The following is a 21,210-nucleotide window of genomic DNA, read 5'->3' as shown; positions in this document are numbered from 1 at the left end:
TATATTTGTAAATAAGGTCACATGCTTAGGTACTAGTGCTTTAGGACATTGACACGTATTTCTGTGGACACAGTTCAACACACAGTAGAGTTTAATGAACACACCCAAGGTCACAAAGTTAGTAAGTCACAGAGTCTGTGTTCTTGAATACTATGTTGCACTAGTTCTTAAGATTAAACTAATTAAATAGCTTGTATTAAGTCCTGCAACTAGTTGCATGGCAGTGTTAAGACACCAGTCAGATTTTTCCTAACATCCAGACCAGATTATCAGATTCCTAGTATAATGTCTTTACATTGCACTATGTTGCTATACTGAATACCTTTGGAAATAAGTTTTATCATTATGATATTTTCAGTATCCAGGCTTGAGGGGCTACTTTGAATTTTCAAGTCTTTGAACATTATCTCTTTAGAAGAAATAGCTCCTGAATCCAGGTCAGCTTCATACCTTGAGTGATCATTTAATATTTTGGGGTACTGAATTATAGTTTGAATTGTCTTTTAATGAATATAACCTGAATATCAATTAATACCAGAAAGCTTTAATAACCTACCCATAGTGAATGATATATGCACATCTGCATGAAATATTATACCTATATTTGCCATAACTATTTAAAAATGATTCTAATGTTAAAACAGATTTCTGCTAGGAAATGTACATGAACTAATGATCCTTTAGAATCTATTATTAAAGGAATTTATTTGTTAAAATATCTTTTCATTTGGTGAAAAAGAGAACATACACAAACATCATTGGAATTTCTGAAAAAAATCTGATTTAATATAATACATATATTCTAACAATAGGAAATGTAATGAATAATATCTTTCACAACCATATTTTGTCCAATTAAATATCAAACTAGATTGGAGTGTGGTTCAGTGGTAGAGAATATGATTATCAGTTGTTGAGCCATGAGTCCATCCCTGATACCAAAAGAAAAATCAGAATTTAAAAGCAACAAAAATATTAAAATATTTGGGGCTGGAGTTGTGGCTCAATGGTGGTGTGCTTGCCTATCATGTGTGAGGCACTGGGTTCCATCATCAGCATCTCATAAAAATAAATAAAATACTTATTAAAAGTAATAAGACTTGAAAATAAAAATTCCTTGATCCATGGCATGCAAAAAATAAAATAAAATAATGGTATTGTGTCCATCTAAAATATATTTAAAAGTATTAAAATAGAAATATTGTTCTCACATTGAAGGCAGGATTAATGGAACATAACAAACTCAGAAGTTGTCGCAAGTGCTCTTCATTAAAAAATATTCAACTAATGAATGAATAAAGTAATCAACAGAAGTCTCTCTCTCTTTCTCTCTCTCTCTCTCTCTCTCTCTCTCTCTCTCTCTCTCTCTCTCTCTCTCTCTCTCACACACACACACACACACACACAATACTTGTGATGCAATATTGCTTAGCTTTCCAAAAGGAGATACTGCTATTCACAACAACATGAATGAAACTGGAAGAAGTAAAATAAGCCATACAGAAAAAGAAATATACCATTTGACTTCAATTATTTGCAAAATCTAATTTAAAAAATCAAATAAATATAAATACAGAGTAGAACAGTGGTTACCACAGAAATTAATGGGGACAAAATAGGACAGATTAAGTCAAATGATACAATACAAATGTATAGTTTGGATGGATGAGTCTAGAAATCCAATGTCTAGAATTAATCAATAGTTAATATTATACATTGAAAGTTTAATAAGATACTAAATAAGATACTAGACTTTGGAGATTCTAATGCCAATCAAAAGGTAGAAATGGAAAGTAATAACTTCCTATAGTAATTGTTTCAACATGTAGATGTATAAAAAATCATGTTATATACTTCAGACACTTACAGTAAAAATAAATTTTCATATAAGAAATAATAAAAATAATTATATTCATAGTAAAAATTTTTGACTTATTTTTAAGAGTCCATATTCTTTCTATGTATAATTTTCTCCTTGTTATTAATGTACATTTTAGAACTTTCCTAGATTAGCCTAATGCTTAGTACCAGTTACATTCTGTGAGAAATACTTTTTGATTTCTTCTTTATATCTAATATGTGTTAATTTGGTTGAAATCAGTTCTCAAATTTGAGTTACAGCAGGATTTTCTGATGAACTTATTAAAACACAATTTACTAGGCTCCAATTCTTGCCATTCTCATTTCAATATGTGTGAGATGAGATCCATGAATTTGGCTTCCTATGATATGCTGCAGCTTCCAATCTGAGGACCAAACTTTGAGAATTCCTATTATAGTCAGTAGTAAGTGTGTGTGTGTGTGTGTGTGTGTGTGTGTTGAGAGCCACAACCAGCAAACTTCCAGCTGCCAGGTGATGATTGGCTCACAGCGGCCCCAGCAAACTTCTAGCTGCCAGCTGATTGGCTCCTCTGCGGTGATGCTCATTGGGCTGTTTCCTCGCTCTTTCAGACCATGGAGCTGCTCATTGGGGAACTTTTTTTTGGCTCCGCCCACATGACCCAGCCAATCGGCCTCAAGAGCAGGAGGAGTGGGGGAGGTTGAGAGGCTTGTGGGAAGCCAGTGGTGGCAGTTGGGCTCTGAGGGAATTCCTGAAGAGTTCGTGTGGTGTGGTGTGGTGTGTGTGTGTGTGTGTGTGTGTGTGTGTGTGTTCTAAAAATAAAGTTCGTTTTTGCTTGGCAAGTAGCTCCTGAATTGTGCCCAGCCAGACTGCTGCATTTGGTGGCCCGCAAGGGGAAGACTGAGGGTAAGTGATAAGGTAAACTGCTCGCTCCTGAGGGCAGGGCGAGAGGATAGGTAGCCATTTTAAGATTATTCTTTTGTTTTGCTTCACTTTTGTTTTAAGTTACCTGTCCCTGGAGATGTGTAAGATGGAAGAAAAACTGCTCACATCTGAGGAATAATTAGGGAGAAAGGACGGATAGATATTTCAGGAGGATAGAAAGGCTATTATAATGATTTTTTGTTGTTCCAATTTTGTGTCACTCTGTTTTAGTTTTGTTTGGCGTTATCTTGTTGAGTTGTATTATAGTTATAGTAGAAATATTCAAGTAAAAGAGAAGGTCTCTCGAGCTAGTCAGACAGAGAAAAAAATTTGAGTAAAAAAAAAGGGCTCTCGAACTAGACAGAGGAAGAAAGTTTAGAGCAGAAAAAGCCATTAGGGGAAAAGTTACAACAGGAGACTGCTACTAACACCTTTCTATCACCAGAGGGCATAAATGTCCAACCAACAGTGCCACCTCTACAGGAGACTGCTACTAACACCTTTCTATCACCAGAGGACGTAAGTGTCCAACCAACAGCGCCAACTCCATATGCTGGGAGGCCCCAAACCCCCGCAGTTGATAGGTGGGATCCTGAGACAAGACCTCAAATATTAACATGCCCTGTATTTGAGGAGGCAGGAGGGCAGCAAATTCACCATACTTTAGATTTCAAAACAGTGAAGCCGCTAATAGAGGCTGTAACAAACTATGGTACTCAAACACCCTTCACTGTAAGCATGGTCAAATCCATTTCCAACTTGAACATGACGCCAGCAGATTGGGCTAGTATGTGTAAAGCTGTGCTAAATGGAGGACAATACCTGTTATAGAAGGTTGCCAATGAGGAATTTTGCAAGGAAACGGCTAGGCAAAATGCAGCAGCTGGTTATCCTCAGAGAAATCTAGATATGTTGTAAGGAAAGGGACCTTATGAGGATCAGCAGCAACAAATTGCATATGATCCTGGTGTATACTTATAAATTGCTGTGGATGTGGTTAGGACATGGAAGACTTTACAAGGACATGGAGGTTTACAAGGTCAATTATCTAAGGTAATACAAGGAGCTAATGACCTTAAACTGAATTTGTAGATAGGCTTATTCAAACAGCTACCAGAGTTTTGGGGAATACAGAACAAGCAATGCCATTAATAAAACAACTGGCTTATGAGCAAGCGAATTTTTGGTGCAGAGAAGTCATTAGACCATGGAAAGATAAAGATTTAAACACATATATTAAATTATGTAGAGACATTAATGAACAAGGGCAAGTCTGGCAGCTGCAGTACAATAGGTTTTAGATGCCAGGCCCAAAACATGCTACAATTGTGAACAAACAGGACATTTTAAAAGGAATTGCCCCATAGGAGGAGGGTTTAACAAAACTAGGTATCAAAAGAGTAGAATACCGGGTATTTGCCAATGATGTCATAGAGGGAGACATTGGACTAATGAATGCCATTCTCAAACCACCATAGAGGGTACCCCATTATCAAAAAAACGAACAAGAACCAGGTGTCTATCCACGATATCGTTGAAAAAGGCATCGGGCTCCATTGCCAAAAAATGGACAGGGCGGCCCAGTGCTCCGGGGCCCAAGACCAAAAATATACGGAGGACTGGAGAAACCCAGCAACCCCATCAGGGTAGTGCCCAGGACACACTGTCCATTAAATCCCTCACTAGACAAGCCAGAGGAAGTTCAGGATTGGACATCTGCGCCTCTGCCAGAACAGTACTAACTCCAGAGATGGGAGTTCAAATCATTCCCACAGGGGTAAAAGGACCTCTTCCCAAAGGAACAGTAGGCTTATTATTGGGTCGCAGCTCTTCTACTCTAAAAGGACTTATGATAAGTCCTTGGGTAATTGATCCCAATTATGAAGGTGAAATAAAAATTACAGCCAGATCTCTAAAGGGTATATCAGTAATTTCACCAGGAGATAGAATAGCACAGTTACTAATAATACCCAGCCTACATGATAAAATTTCCAGTCGTACTGTAGAAAGTGGTTCCAGGGGATTAGGCTCCACAGGTGTAGAAAAAAACAAAACAAAAAAAAAAACACTACCTCTTATTGTTAAAAACAAATACCCAAGGGAAAAGGTTTACTACTAGATGAATACTTAATCTGTTCAAATAAAGAAAGCCCTATAGAGTGGGGTCTTCCAAGAAATCACCAGACAGGTCAAATAATAACAATTCTCTAGAAATGAGGCTTTGAAGGAGCTTCAACCTTATTCTACCTTTCTGTGGGATGCTAGGCTGTTGTTTTCAGTGTACTTTAACACTGCTGGCTTACCACAAACAGGGAGAATGAGATCAGGATAAATGAAGATAACATAATGCCCACTGTTCTCGAGGAGATTCCACCACTTTTCTTGAATAAATTCTTCCAATTGCTAAAAATTTTTTGTTAATTTCCAAATTCTAAAAGATAAAAGTTGATTCTGACCAGTCTTTTATTTTTCTCAACTGTTAAAGATGCAAAAATCATTGTATATCCTTACTCTGCTAATTTCACTAGTGTTACTCCCCATTCATATTCATTGAAAATAATCAGTCAAAACTGTACCTATTAACTAGGTAATATAGAAAAAGTTCAGTCACAAAAAACAACAACATGACAAGTTTAAAATATTTTTAAAAATTTGTTTCTTATTTTGAGTTTTTTTTTTCAAATAACTTCAAACCAACCAATTGAAAGACAAATTTTCTCTAAGTGTGGGTTTTAAGATAACATAGGGTGATGATATTTAAAGAATTTTAAAACTAATATCAGATTCATTACCAGAAATCAACTGCATTCTTTTCAATATATATGAAAGCAGATGCTGTTGTAAAGTTGTTGGACATTTTACATTTTAAAGTAAGATAAAACTTGTACAGATAATTAGAGGTATTTAGCACTATGGGAATTACACCATCCAATTGACAGAGGGAATATGGGATATTTTGAAGAGCTGAGAGAGAAAATAAGTATATATTCATCATGCACTTTCATGTTTTTAGTCAGCTTTTTCACAGTTGTGACTAAAAGATCTGACCAGAACAATTGTAGAGGAGGAAAAGTTTATTTAAGGGCTTATGGTTTCAGAGGATCAATCCATAGACAGAAGACTCCATTACTTGGGGCTCAAGGTGAGGCTGAACATCATGGCAGAAGAGTGTGGCAGAATGAAGCAGCTCACATGGTGATCAGAAAGCAGAGAGAGAGAGAATCTCCACTTTCCAGATACAAAATAATACCCCCATAGCCCTGCCTCCAATGAACTACTTCCTTCAGCCACACACCACCTGCCTCCAGTTACCACACACTGAATCCCATCAGGGATTAATCCACTGATTAGGATAAGGTTATAACCAATCATTCCTCCTCCAAACCTTCTTGCATTGTTCCACACGTGAGCTTTTGAGGGACAACACATCTAAATCATAACATGTTTCCTCACAAAATGATTCTCTTACCCTTTGAATTAATTTTTACATGATGTAATGTCAACCAAATAGACTTGTCCATTATATATATATATATATATATATATAGAGAGAGAGAGAGAGAGAGAGTTTATTTTGACATATTATACATACATGGAGTACAGCCCATTACAATTAGGATCCCATTCTTGTGGTTCTACATAATGTGGAGTTACAAAGGTGATGATTTATTTATGAGCAAGGAAAAATTATGTCTAATTCATTGTGTTGTCTTTCCTATTCCCATCTGCCCTCCATTTTCTTTATTTCCATTTTTCTAATCCAATGAATTTCTTTTCTTCTCCCTACCTCCCTTGTTTTAGGTTTGCATCCACATATCTGACCGAATATTTGGCCTTTGGTTTTTGGGACTGACTTATTTCACTTAGCATGACATTTTCCAGTTGCATCCATTTACTTGAAAATGTCATAATTTCATTCTGCTTTTTGAATGAGTAATATTCCATTGTGAATATATGCACATTTGTATTATTAAACAATATGGTCATTAAGAACAGAGGTATTGATTCATACTTTTTTGTTTTGTTTCTTTTTGAGGTACTAGGAATTGAAGCCAGGGACATTCTGCCACTGAGCTATAATACCCAGACCTTTTATTTTAGTTTTTGAAGCTATCAAGGCTATCCCAGAAATTGTTGTTCTCCTGACCCACCCTCTCTTGTATATGCTTTTTTTTTTAATGTGATACTGAGGATCAAACCCAGGGCCTCGAACCTGCAAGGCAATTGCTCTACCACTGAGCCACAACCCCAGCCCTCTTGTATATGCTTTTTACAGAAAAGTATGACTTTTAGTAGCAGAGTATGAGATGATTTGTTCATAAAGAATGGTCATGTGATGAGAGAGAATGAGTGTGGTGGACGCTGTGTGGATGGATGGAAGAGAGGAATGAAGGTTTGGACTGTATTTTGAGGGACTGGTAATTCAGAATATAGACTGGCAGTTTTGAAAGCTCAAGATAACCCATATTATAAGCATGTGCCATCATGCCCAGCAGCAATTTCTACTGCTTCAATTTCTTATAAACCTTTCTAGCCTAGTTGACTAAAATAATTTATGAAGCCTTTATTAATTAGCCTTTCTCAAAACCAATAATCATTAATATTTATTGAATAAATTCTGACATTTATTTAATTTGATATTTATTTAATAATCACTAACATTTATAGCATTTTACTATACTACCATATATGCGTTGCTTAAAAATATACCTTGTATTCCAACAGACTTGCTCACACAAAATTAAAAAGTTATAAGCAAAATAAGATTGGAGCATATGATTCAAAACATCAAACTTAAGGTCTTTGTAATTCTATCACAATAATAAAAATAAGGTATATCCATTATATTTTATTAGTATTCTTAATTAGTATATGCATTCCAGAATCAGTCAACCCATCTTAACAGACTTACTCTGGGGCTTATAATTCTTACTTCAAGATATTGATCCTTGCATATATTTGCTTTAAATAGGTACCAGATTCCTATACATTAAAAACACAATATGAGAGAAATCTGCTACAAAAACTACTAATTTGGGGGGTTTTTGTTAATACCAGTTCCCCAGATCTGTTAACATAAAGAAAATGTATTGATCTCTTATTTCTGGCACTAACCAAGGATACTTATTCAATTTTAGCACTTTCTAAATGTCTTCATATATTGTTGAAATCTTGCTCTCTAATTGTAATAAAACTTGTTACTGAGCACTTCAGAACATAAGCATATTAGGGAAAATTGTGTAACAAAACTTCTAATTTATGTTGACATCTTTCTACTTTTACCCATTAATTATGGACTAGTTTGTAACAGAGAAACATAAATTTAGCAGAACAGGTTATATTTGCAACAGATGAAAAACTGTTCTAACTTTTGAACACATGCTTATTTAATTCACATTAGTATATGCTATTATTAGTGACATTTTATAGATCAGAAACTTGATATACTAGCACTGAATAACTTACAATGTTGCATGACAAACATGTAGCTTTTGTGGTATAGATACAGTTTCCTTTTTATTAATTATTACAATAAATGATTATTTCACTGAAAAGGTCTAATATTGATTTTGGTTTTATTCTTATGACACCATATTGATACCTATTATGGAACTTACCACATCCTGTCTTTTATGGAACATTTTTTTTTATCATTTGTCAAACCATGTGGAATATATGTGTCAGAAACATAGTAATTAGTTTTATCTCAGTGATATCTTTTGCTGTGTGACCTTGAATGATTTGCTTACTATCAGTGTATCTTAATGTTCTCATATGCAAAGTGTCATCTCTGGGCTCTTCTAATTCTTAAATTTAGTTAGATATCTATCTATCTATCTATTTATCTGTTGGGCATATAATATGTGGCTTCATATGGCATTAATGTCCTGTTCTAAATTTCACTGGATGATTTTTTTGTATCCAATATTAATATACTTCCTCTAGCATTTCTGAATTTTATACATTTCTTTTACTTCAGTGCTTCTTCAGTTCTTTAACGTTATTATCAGTTTAGTTCAACAAACATTTAAACAGTCCCTACTGTATGCTAATTTGTAACAAATTAATAACAAAATCATCACTAAATTCTGTTGGCTTTTGATAGTTCAGTATATTTATCAACACAGCACATTAAAGGAAAATAAAAATCTGCTATTTAAAATTAATAATTTTTTAAAATAAAAAATGTGTCAGCTAACCAAGTGAAAACCATAAGCATGTTAAGCACTAATATGAATTTTTTTAATTTGAGGAAATAAAATAAATAAAAACCATGTTTTGCTACTATATGATATACAGTACTAGAAAATATAACTATTTTTAAAAATATGATTATGAAAATATATAATATTATGTGTAATATAAAGTAAAAAAATGTATATTTATGGTGCAGCAAAGAGGACTTAAAATTCTTTTTTTCTAGTATGAGTATGAATTTATTCATTATCAAACATAACTGACCTCAGAGTTCATTTTCAAATGATTTATTGATTGCTTTGGTTTAACTCAACAATTTTTAAATTGTGTGTAGTAAAAACTGAAACTCCCTCCACCTTCAGGACTATTCATTGTTAACCATTTAGTGAATATCTTTCCTGATTTTTTCAAGTTATATATAAAACTGATACCTAACTTCTAACCATATTATTCACTTCAATATATGATAAGTTAGAAAAAAACATAAAAGGGAAGAAACACTCTTTTATTTATGATGAAGTAAGATAAATTATACCTCTCTCTAACATTAAAAGATATCCTTCCTTTTTTTCATGTATCTGTATCTTATAATTTAGTCTCATCTACTATCTTTTCAATGCTCAGCTTTGGAGGTAGTAAAGACAATAAAATACTGTTACAAAAGATTTGACTATGTTTACATTAAGTAATTAGTGCCATGGTTTTGCTTTCATTAACAATGAAAAAATAACAGTTGAAATTTACCTTTTTTTGATATTTCTTTTTTGAAGATAAAAAACTCAATTAAAATTCAGCTGATCAGAGGATATTTTTATCTATCAAATTAGTCAAACAATTGGGTTTTATCTTAAGAAGTTCTGCTAAAAATATAAAAGGTGACATCAAATTAATGAAATTATTTAAATCAAAAGTATTATTCAATTTAATTGTTGTTATGCTATATAATTGAGGGTAGTTTTTAAAATTGGATTAAGAACCAGTATAATAGTAGGAAAGAACCAACAAATGTGTGAATTATTTTTTACACATATGTAAAGACTTTGCTGGTCTTAATTGAAATTCTATAATTAAATGTCATGGATACTCACGCATTAAGGACAAGGACAAGAACATTTGAACTTTAGCCCTCATTTTCCACAGGAGAGACCATGCTGACATCTTTTATGGTGTGGCATTGGTTATAAAGTTTAATTAAGATCTTTCCTAAAAATATATATCCTTCAACATTAATATGTAAGTTCATTAATTTGGTGATTTTTTCATACTATAAGGAAAAAAACACAGATAAGTATAATTTAATAGCATTAGTTAATGATTACTTTGTACAAGACATTTTATTTATGACATTCAAATTACTGAATATAATATCCACGTGAGGAAGGTATTAGTATTATCTCTGTTTTATATATGAGGAAATTTGAGACGTGGAAAGTTTCATTTACAGAAAGGTTTACACCTTATAAATATTAAAACCAGAACTCAAACTCATTGGCCTTAATGCTCTGCTGTTAGCAAGTATAATGAGTGCAGCTCACATAATGGAATAGTGGAACACATGATGCAACACACAGCAACTATTGTTCTCTAGGATTGACTTTTTTATAAGTGAAAAAGGATCCCCAGCTAAATTATCTTCCCTAGTATTTGCGATATACTTATTTAGGCAATCTGTATCTTATTCCTTATATTAGATACTTATTTTATAATATTGTGGAGATCTATTGTGTGGCATGGTGATTACAGTTAATAATAATATAGTGTATTCTTGAAATTTTCTCAGGAACAAGATTTTAAATGTTCTCACCACAAAAAATGTGTAAAAAGAAATTAAAGATAATTCATAATCATTATATATGTTCACCCTATAGTGGAACATCAAACCAGAATTTCTTCCTCCTATCTAATTATAAATTAGTACACATTGATCAGCCTTTCCCAATTCCTCCTTTCCCACTACTTTTCCCAACTTCTGGATCACCATCCTACTTTCTACTCTTATGAGATCAAAGTTTTGTTAGTTTGGTTTTAGATTCTGCATAGCAGTGAGATAATGTGGTAATCATTTTTCATATCCCTGGCTTATTTCATCTAATTTAAGGAAATCAAATTCCAGCCATGTTATTGAAAATGACTTGATCACCTTCTAAATATTTTTCAGTTGTTAATGGACCTTTATTTAGTTAAATAATTAATTTATTTATTTATATGTAGTTCTGAGAATTGAACCCAGTGCCTTACACATTCTAGGTGAGTGTTCTACCACTAAGCCACAACCCCAGCCAGGATCATCTTCTTTTTATTGACTACATAGTATTTCATTGTACATATTCACTACAGTTTCTTTGTCTAGTCATCTGTTGATAGATTTCTACTTCTTAGCTATTATGAAAAGTGCTGCTATGTCCAAGAGAGTCCAAATGTCTCTTTGACTACTGATTTTATTTCCTTTGTATAAATAAGTAGGAGTGCGATTTGGAGTTGTATGGTAGTTCTAATTTTAGTGTTTTGAGAATCATCCATATTTTTGCTGTAATAGTTCTACCAATTTACATTCCCACTAACTGTGTGCAAGGGTTCTTTTTTCTCTACATGTCTGTCATCACTTGTTATAGTTTGTTTTCTTTGATAGTAGCCATTCTTACTCAAATGAAGTGATATCTTTTATGGTTTTGATTTCTATTTCCCTAATCATTAGTGATGTTGAACATTTTTAAATATAACTGTTGGCCACTTGTGTATCTTCTTTTGGGAAATTTTTGTTCATGTTTATTGCCTATTTTAATTTCTATTTTTCTTTTTTATGCTATCAAGTTACTTAAGTCCTTGTCAAATGTAAAGTTTGCAGATACTTTCTCCCATTCTGCAGATTGTTTCTTTAGTATTTTGACTTGTTTCTTTTGCTGTGCAGAATATTTTTAGTTTGATATAATTTTGCTCATTTATTTTTTTACATATATTACTTTTATTTATTTATTTCTACATGGTGCTGAGGATTGAACACAGCACCTTGTGTGTGCTAGGTGAGTGTCTTACTGCTGAGCCACAACTCCAGCCCCCTCGTTTATTTTTTTAAAATAATTTTCAGTTGTAGATGAACACAATAACTTTATATATATATATATATATATATATATATATATATATATATAACATGATGCTGAGGATTGAACCCAGTGCCTCACTTGTGTTAGGCAAGTGCTCTATCACTGAGCTACAACCCCAGCCTTTTGTTTATCTTTAATTTTTTCTATCTTTTATGAGCTTTTACAATAATCCTTGCCCATTCCATTGTTGTAAAGAATTTCTCCCATGGTTTCTTCTAGTAATCTGTAGTTACAGGTCTTACATTCAAGTCTTTAATATATTTGAATTGATTTTTTGTAACTGGTGAACAATAAGCATCTAGTTTCATTCTTCTGCATGTGGATGTCCAGGTTACCTAATATTGTTTGTTGAGAAAGCTGCCCTTTTTCTAATGTGTGTTTCTTAGTTTATTTGATGACATTCAGTTGGCTTTAGATGTGTGAGTTTACTTCTAGTCTTTTTATTCCATTACACTGGTCCATGGGTCTGTCATTTTTTTGTTGTATATTTTGAATTCAGTTAACGTAATGCCTCCTGCTTTGCTGTTGTGATAAGTGCAAGTTTTATGATTTTTTAAATAATTCTTTTAAGAATATCACTGGTATTTTGTCAGGGAATGCACAGAATCTGTAGATTGTTTTGAATAATTTGGACAGCTTAAAAATATTGTTTTTGTCTAATCCATGAACATGGAATGGCCTTCTATTTTTGTTTCCTCTTCAATTTTTTTAATCAAAATCTATAGTTTTCATTGTACAGATCTTTCACATCCTTCATTAAGTGTATTCCTAGGTGTTTTAATTTAATAACTAGGGTAAATAGTATTGCCTTTTAGTTTTCTATTCAAGATAATTCCCTGTTGGCATATAGGGAAGTATTGACACTACTATTTTGTTTTGTTTTGTTTTTTTCTGGTAATGTGTATTGAACCAAGTGCTGTGCACATGCTAGGCAAGTGCTCTATCACTAAGCTACTTCCAAAGACCTTTTTGTTTTATTCATTTTATTTTGAGATAGGGTCTCTAAGTTGCCAACCTGGCATCAAGTATATATTATTGCCTTACCATCCTCAGTAGTTGTGATTAAAGCTGCTGTGATTTTTGTATGTTGATTTTATATCCTGCAATGTTGCTCAATTTGTTTGTTAGGGCTAATAGATTTCTTTAGTGGAGTATTTCAGGTTTTTCTATATATAATAACATATCATCTGCTAGCAGTGATTTGACTACTTTTCTAATTTGAGTGTTTTTCATTTCTTTTTTTTTAAACTTTAATTATTTTTATTGTTTTTTATGTATTTTTATTTGTTCTTTTTGGTTATATGACAATAGAATCTATTTTTATATATTTATACAAGCACAGAATATTTGTTATTCTAATTAGAATTCCAGTCATTTTCTTACCAGATTACTCTGGCTAGTACTATGTTGAATAAAAATGGTGAAAGTGTGAATCCTTTTTGTTCCAGATCTGAGAGATCACCTTTTCCCCATTCAGTTTGATGTTAGCTGTTGATTTATAATAAATGGCTTTTATTATATTGAATTATACCTAATTTCTTCAGCACTTTTATCATGAAGGGATGCATGATTTTATCAAATAATTTTACTGTACCTGTTGAGATGATCATATGATTTTTGTCCTGTCGATTGATATGGTATATCATGTTTTTGGATTTGCATATGTTGAACCATCCTTTTCCCTGGAATGAATCACACTTGATCATGGTAAATCATCATTGTAATGTGCTATTGGACTTGGTTTCATATATTTTATTGAAGATTTTCACATCTAAATTCCTCAAGGCTTTGGCCTGTAGTTTTATTTTTGTTATTGTTGTTGTGTCTTTATCTATTTTTATTATCAAGGTAATGATGACCTTGCAGAATGAGTTTGGAAGAATTTCTTCCTATTTAATATTTTGGAATAAATTAAGAATATTTGGAATTATTCTTCTTTATATGTATGGATAAAAGTAGTAGTGAAGCCATATATTCCTAGGATTTCCTTAAAAGCAAGATTTCATGTTATTCATCCAATCTCATTCTTTACTGATCTGTTCAACAGGTTTTTAATTTCTTCATGATTCAATCTTGATGATATCCAGGAATTTTTTTCTTTTGTAAGGATGTTAAATTTTTATGTGTATTTGTTCATAAACTTCTTAAAATGTACTTATCATGCAATTTTTCCAGGAATAGAAGTGAAGTTAAGATGATTCAATATATATTTTATGTAGTATATTTTTTCAAATGTTCATGTAAATAAGTTAAATTAATATGACACCAAGACATATAAAATAATTTGATACTGATAAATCACTAAAATCGATCCTGGAATACATTATCTTCTATATAAAGATTATTAACTAAATCCCTTCATATTTTCATAATTTGATTAAAATTGAACCTTTGTGTTCACTAGTCTGGCTGGTCTAGTGATTAAAAGACTCCTTGAATTCAAATGTCAGTTGTATTTCTTAGAAGCTTTGTGACTTTGGCTGTTATTTTACTTCTCTGGGCCCTGGTTTCCTCATGTGTGTAGTAATAGTACCCACCTCATAAGGTTGTTGTGAGGATTAAAGGCGTAAACATGTGTAAAATTCCAAGAATAATAGCTAACATATATGAAGCTTTCAAACATTATCTAGTAATAGAATGACCATTATAAATGTGTTTAGTTTATCATCTGACATTTTTTGTGTGAAAACATTACAACGTTAACTGGAATATATGGGTGTTTTATAAACAACTGTGTTTTCCTTCTTATAGGATATTTGTCTCAACATTTAATGTTTTCACTTTTGCTTTTAGCCAGTTATCATTGAACCTGAAGCAACAAGTTTTACAATGGAAAACAGACCTGATTATATGCCTCCAACTCAATATTCATCAATGGTGAGTAAATTGAATTATTTCATTTTGAGCATCAAGACATTCACTACTAGCAGAAAAGCAAACATCATGACTTAAGTAATGCTCCACATTTAGCTTGAATTTAAGGACCTTGGTATAATTGGGCTCCTTACAGTATTATTTATAAGCAAATTGAATCATGCTACCGTGTACTCTAGTTAACATTCTCTTTCAAAAGTCTTAAAAGAATTCAAATGAATTTGTTCAAAATTTTATTTGACAGTTTAAATGCTGTTGGTAATCATGTATTGTTTATTTCCTTGGCAAGTAGACATTGGCCAATTTTTATCTTTTGTTCCTGTGACCCTTTCTCCCTTGAAACATTGTGTAATATTTAATTTTTCTCTAAGTTTCTTATTTTTTTGAGAGAGAGAGAGAGAGAAAGAGAATTTTTTAATATTTATTTTTTAGTTTTCGGTAGAAACAACATCTTTGTATGTGGTGCTGAAGATCGAACCCAGAGCCCTGCGCATGCCAGGCGAGCGCGCTACCACTTGAGCCACATCCCCAGCCCTTCTTATGTTTCTTGACTACTATGTTTCTCAGTTGCTTTTTAGCTTTTATTCCTTAGCATAATATTAAAAAAACCTTAAAAATTTGATCAAATTTTCCAATGCATCTCCTGAAACTCCCTGTCGTGTAATCTACTGGCCATATCTCCAACTACTCTTAAATCCACAAATATTCCAAATGTTTCACTATTTTGACCTTTCATACATTTTGTGTGTTTGGATTTCCCTCCACTCCTTTCTCATTCTCTATTGAGTAATTCTTACTCATTCTCCAACATTTAGCTCAAATGTCAATTCTCTTGTGAAATCTTGTCTGACATCCGTAGGTAGAATTAATCTGTTTATTCTTGTTTAGTTACATGGCACTTTGTAACTAATATTGTCAAATATTTCATCACATTGTATCTTAGTCAATCTGTGGCATTTTGCTTATTTATTCGTGTAACTGCAGAAAGTCAAAATGTACTTTGAATATAGTAAGGAATTAATATTTATTGACTAAGTGAAAGGATAGATGTATGACTAGATGACTGATATCTCAGTGCAAGGACAGACCAAATATCCATGAGCCAGAATGAATAAACCAGAAGACTGTTTGGTCCACTAGGTCCAGAGACAGAATACAAACTCCAAGGAAATCCTGATAAACAATCCTAGTGTTTTTGTTCAGCTATCTCCATCCTTTCTGCCCAAGGAAAGGAAACCTCTAACTAGTGTTAAAAAGATAGGAGCATTTACTCTTCCAGGGCGCGCGCGCGCGCGCACACACACACACACACACACACACACACACACACACACACACACACAAGGAATATATTTTAGAACAGTTCTGAACCTTCTGACCAAATTATAAAGTAATTAGACTCCTCCAACTTCCACTTCTACATTCAAAAAGTAAATTTCCTATGTTATTCCAGTATTTCAAAAAGGGGAAAATACTACATTGCATATTTATTTTCTTATCAAGATCTGATTCAATAATTTTGGAAATATTTTCCAAGCAATATATAATTACCAGAACAATAAAATTTTTAGCTTCTTTAATAGAAGCAATTTCAGTGATGACATATAGAAATTTCTCTCTTCCTTTCCCACATAAGGTAACATAAAAATATAGCATATTAAGGGATAATAACTCACTTTTTCTAACCATAAATTTTGAAATTAAAATTAAAAAAATATTAGCAATTTTCTCATCATATAATTTATAATTTTAATTTGTATTATAACAAATTTAGAGTTACATTTGTATTATATATTATATATAGTTGATTATATAGTTACATAGCAATAAATGTTATAAATTATTTGAAGGAAAAGGGAAATCTTAATCACTTCTTACTAAACAAGTAACAAATAGCTACTTTTTAAAACATTTTTTAGTTGTAGATGAACACTATATCTTAATTTATTTACTGAATTTTATGTAGTGCTGAGGATCAAACCCAGTGCCTCCTACATGCAAGGCAAATGCTCTACCACTGAGCTACAACCTCATCCTACAAATAGCCACTTTTAAAGGGAAAATGTGGATAAACCATTCCTAATTTGAATTATTTGTTTATAAAAGTTAAGTAATTCAGACCAAATGGAATGCTAATTAATATCTAGCTCAAAAGTATTACCATCATTCATTTTCTGGACGTGGAAAGTTCTAAGTGTTCCACACATATTGGATGTGGCTTTTTCTTGGAATATTCTGTGTTCCTAAGTAGGTAAAAGCTCACACATATGTGAAAATGATGTCTCAGTTGTCTCTTTACAGTTTCTTTATCAGAGATAACACTAAAGGTATATGAAGAGAAATGTTCATCTAATTACTATGTCTACCATTAGAACAATGAAAGAACTTTATACTTTCCACATGTAAAATTCCTATTTTGCATACCTTTTGAGTGTAGTTACATGTACTGTAATGTTTTACTAAGGAAACACTCCATGAAGTGTAAATCCAAGTAATAATAGCTATCATGTATGGATTGTTTTCTGTATACTGAATCTTATGATAATCATTTTATAAATGTTGATGTAATCTTTTTATAAAACTTATTAATTATGTATATTATCATATATATTATTTTCTCAATTTTATAATTGAAGAAATTGGACCATATAGAGTACATAACTTACCCAAAGTCACAGTAGTCTGACTCCTAAGCCCAGGGTCTCATTCGGTGTGAAACACTATTTCCTTCATAGCATTTGTATCTAGAAATACTACAATTACCTCACTCCAAAACAAAGTTCCATTTGTTTTCCTGACTGTCTTTCCAGAAAGGGCCGAACAGATTGCCTGTTTTAAATCAAGGCAATATTATAAGTTATTGGCAGTGCTAGAATTAGTTACATTCTCTGAAAGAGCAAAGTACTGTGGTAAAATATTAACCCTCTTTAAAGATGTCATTAGCGTTGAGAAAAGTTTTGCAGTGCCCTAATTGAAAAAATAATTTAAGACTCCTTTTTAAAAGTTTATGGGGAGAAACACGTATATTCCACTAGTTTATAATATCATTGGTTTCTGCAGGGCTAGTTAAATGGCTATTTCTATCCATTTTGTTTTTAAGATATATTATCCTTCAATTATATTTAAAAATGGCAAAATACAATATATTATTAGAGATGAGAAAGTTTTCAAGCTGCCAGGTGTCTTTTAAATTCAATTAGCACACTGTCAATTGTTTTCTTCTTATTTAAAACATGAACTACAGATTTTTTCCTGTTTATATGTGGGTGATGTGCCTATATATTCCTTATACTTGTGTCTTTTTTCCTCTCAAGATAGTTTACATGATCTACTATGGCTTATTTAAGTTTTCAAAACATACACTTCTTTGAATGTAAATTATTTTTAAAGATACTAAATGAAGTTTGTTGTTGTTGTTGTTCTGTTACACAAAACATGGAGCCTACCCAATTAATTGTATAAGAAGTACATCTAACTTTCACAGTAATGCTCCATGCTATGCACCTTAAAGAAGTTATTCTTTCTATAAACATTTCTATGTGATAGTGTCATACTCCTACTCAAAACCTCTCAGGGCTCTTCTTTACCTGTAAAGCAATTCTGAATAGTTTTCCTTGTAATTCAAAACCATCCATTTTTTAGTGCTGATTAGAAAACAAGCAACACTGGTTTTCTCAATATCCATGTTTTTATGGTTTTGCTTGTTTATTTTGTTTTACTTTTGCTTCTGCCACAGTGAGCTACTTACCCTCTTAATAATTCACTGCATGCTTTCTAGTAACTTGTCTTTATTCAAACAATTGAATCTCTCTGAAAATGCCAACTTCCTTTCTTATAATCTGAATATTGCTGAATAGATGACCCCTATTTCTCCAAGGGGTCTTTTCTGATTATTACACTTGCTATAGATTAAACAGTCATAAAATTTTGTCTTCTTATACTACTTCGTATTGTTATTTCTCTTTTATGTGGAGATAATGCTCTATTAACCAGGTATACTGATTTCCAGAGAAACAACTTGGCTTATCCTTCAAACACATAAGAGAGGGCCTTGACCAAACTAAACACAAATATTTGCCAATTCAGGCACTAATCTTGTAATTTGGTATATATAATTTCAAGTCTTAAAGTGGAAAGGGCAGTCAATTGAAGATAAGAGACCAGTCATTCAGCAAGTAACACCTTGTTTTGCACAAGACAGATCACTCAACTCACTCACCTGTGAGGTGGTAATTAAACTCACTGTTCTACTTACTTCAATTTTGGGGTTAGATCATATGTGATTATTTATGTGAAAGCATTTTTAAATAAAAATTGTTATATAATTATAAGGTGGTAGTGATAGACAAATATTTCCTTGCTGAAATAATCTATTTGTAGTTGTCCAAAGCATCTGAGGAAAATTACACTTATTAGTATGTTCTGCTACATAACAAACCTAACTTTTCTCAGCTTTGAAATACTGAAGTGGCACTATGAAGTATTTGAGTAGCTTCAATACAAACATCTTTTTTCACTTACTGGTGAAACAGAAAGCAAAAGGTCATGAGCATAAACCATACTTTTATGTTGAGAACTGTTTTCTCTACAATAAAGTTCAACCCATAACTTATTTACTTTTATTGTAAATTGGAATTATCTTTGAGTGAGTTGAGTTTTTCAGTTATCAACATATTAATGACAGGATTTGTGAGATTCTGTAGGTTGATATTTTCCCTAAAATAAAAATAGAAAATCAAAATTCTGTTTTCCATTTCTTGCAGTTGGATCAAGGAAGTCTATAGTAAGTAAAGGAAACAGTACCAATGAAAAGGAGAGAAAGCACTCAGTGAAATTATTTGTTAGAAGGAATTCAACATAAAGCACATAAAATATATAAAATTAATACATGCTGAGAAATTGTAATAATTTCAATTGGCATGGATGATATTTCCAGTGCATATTGCATTCCATAGACATTCACTTTAGATATATATCAGAACTGAGATACAATTTTATGATTTCTCTATATTACTTTGAACTCCAAACTATTCCTAGTTAGTCTATTATTAATATATAAGATAGCAGAATAAGAAGAGCAATTGTAGCTGGGCGAGGTGGTTTGTGCCTCTAATCCCAGTGGCTCAGGAAGCTGAGATAGGAGAATAGCAAGTTTGAAGCCAGCCTCAGCAATGGCAAGGCACTAAGCAACTCAGTGAGAGCCTGTCTCTAAGTAAAATAAAAAATAGGGCTATGGAATGTAACTCAGTAGTCAAGTACAATCCCCGTTAACAACAACAACAAAAAAATAGAAAAGAATAAAAAAGAACAACAACAGTTATGATTTAATAATTGCAGTTATTCTTCTTCAATGTGTTTATCAAAGAAGGGAAATCTTTAAGGGTTTTTGTTGCAGAAATTCCATATGTGAATGGAGTTTTAATAGAAAAATATGAGGTAGGTTAAAGAGACTAAACCAGTTCACTTTGAAAAATCTGAATGCTGAACAACACTGGGCACTCGTTTCTTTATGGCTTCAATGCATTGGAATACTGCCTGCCCCTTGAAGAATGGAACATGAACTTTTAGCATTTTAGAGTTCCTACTGTTTCCTATTATGACAAGTTTATACCCTTACATATATTTTCTTGGTCTCTAAAATTTGAGTTTGTAACTCATTACCTGCTTGAAAGAAGGCTTTCATATGTGATGGCTTTGCATATCATACCGATTTTGTCCCCATAGTAACACTATGGAGTACATGCTAATACCTTTTTTGATCAAGTTAGAAAACAGAAGAGATGGTACATTGCAAAACCATCATTTCAAAACAAGTTTCTTTGACATTATTTAAGGAATGAATGAGTAAATAAATCAGTTACTCCAGAACCTATATTCTTTTTACTTTTGTTCTTTATAATATGGAAGATCAGTAAATCACTCTTCATATATATTAATATATAATATATATTAATACATATATGTTAATCTCTCCCCATAACATCTCAGTTTTCTTTATGGTTTTGTTTTCAATATTTTAGCCATTAGTTGGTACTATGCAGAATTAGGTTCAGAAATTTTATAAAGCTCTAAGAATTGCTAAGGGAATGACTTTGTTGCAAAATTTCCATGCATTATAGTACAATTGATGAACTTGAATGTGTAGTTTTATGTATTATGAATGTTTGTTCATTGTGACTCTTGGATATATTAATTTCATATGTGTGTATCATATTTTACCTTGTAAGTTCATATTTTGTTACTCTGTTCCATCACTTCTGTTTTCCAACA

General features: G+C 32.3%; 1 protein-coding gene across 2 annotated transcripts in view; it reads left to right on the top strand.

The window, feature by feature from the left end:
- The window catches only part of LOC101958962 (connector enhancer of kinase suppressor of ras 2), a 457,679-nt gene that overhangs the window by 233,477 nt on the left and 202,992 nt on the right, over positions 1 to 21,210 (top strand). For both annotated transcript variants that reach the window (XM_078034585.1, XM_040282705.2), the window contains one exon: positions 14,860 to 14,943. In XM_078034585.1, the coding sequence (XP_077890711.1) occupies positions 14,860 to 14,943 (84 nt within the window). The remainder of the gene's footprint in view (positions 1 to 14,859; positions 14,944 to 21,210) is intronic.

Source organism: Ictidomys tridecemlineatus, chromosome X, assembly GCF_052094955.1.
Source record: "Ictidomys tridecemlineatus isolate mIctTri1 chromosome X, mIctTri1.hap1, whole genome shotgun sequence".
NCBI classification, from domain to species: Eukaryota; Metazoa; Chordata; class Mammalia; order Rodentia; family Sciuridae; genus Ictidomys; species Ictidomys tridecemlineatus.
Note: the sequence above shows the minus strand (reverse complement) of the source record. Positions and strands in the feature narration are given on the sequence as shown.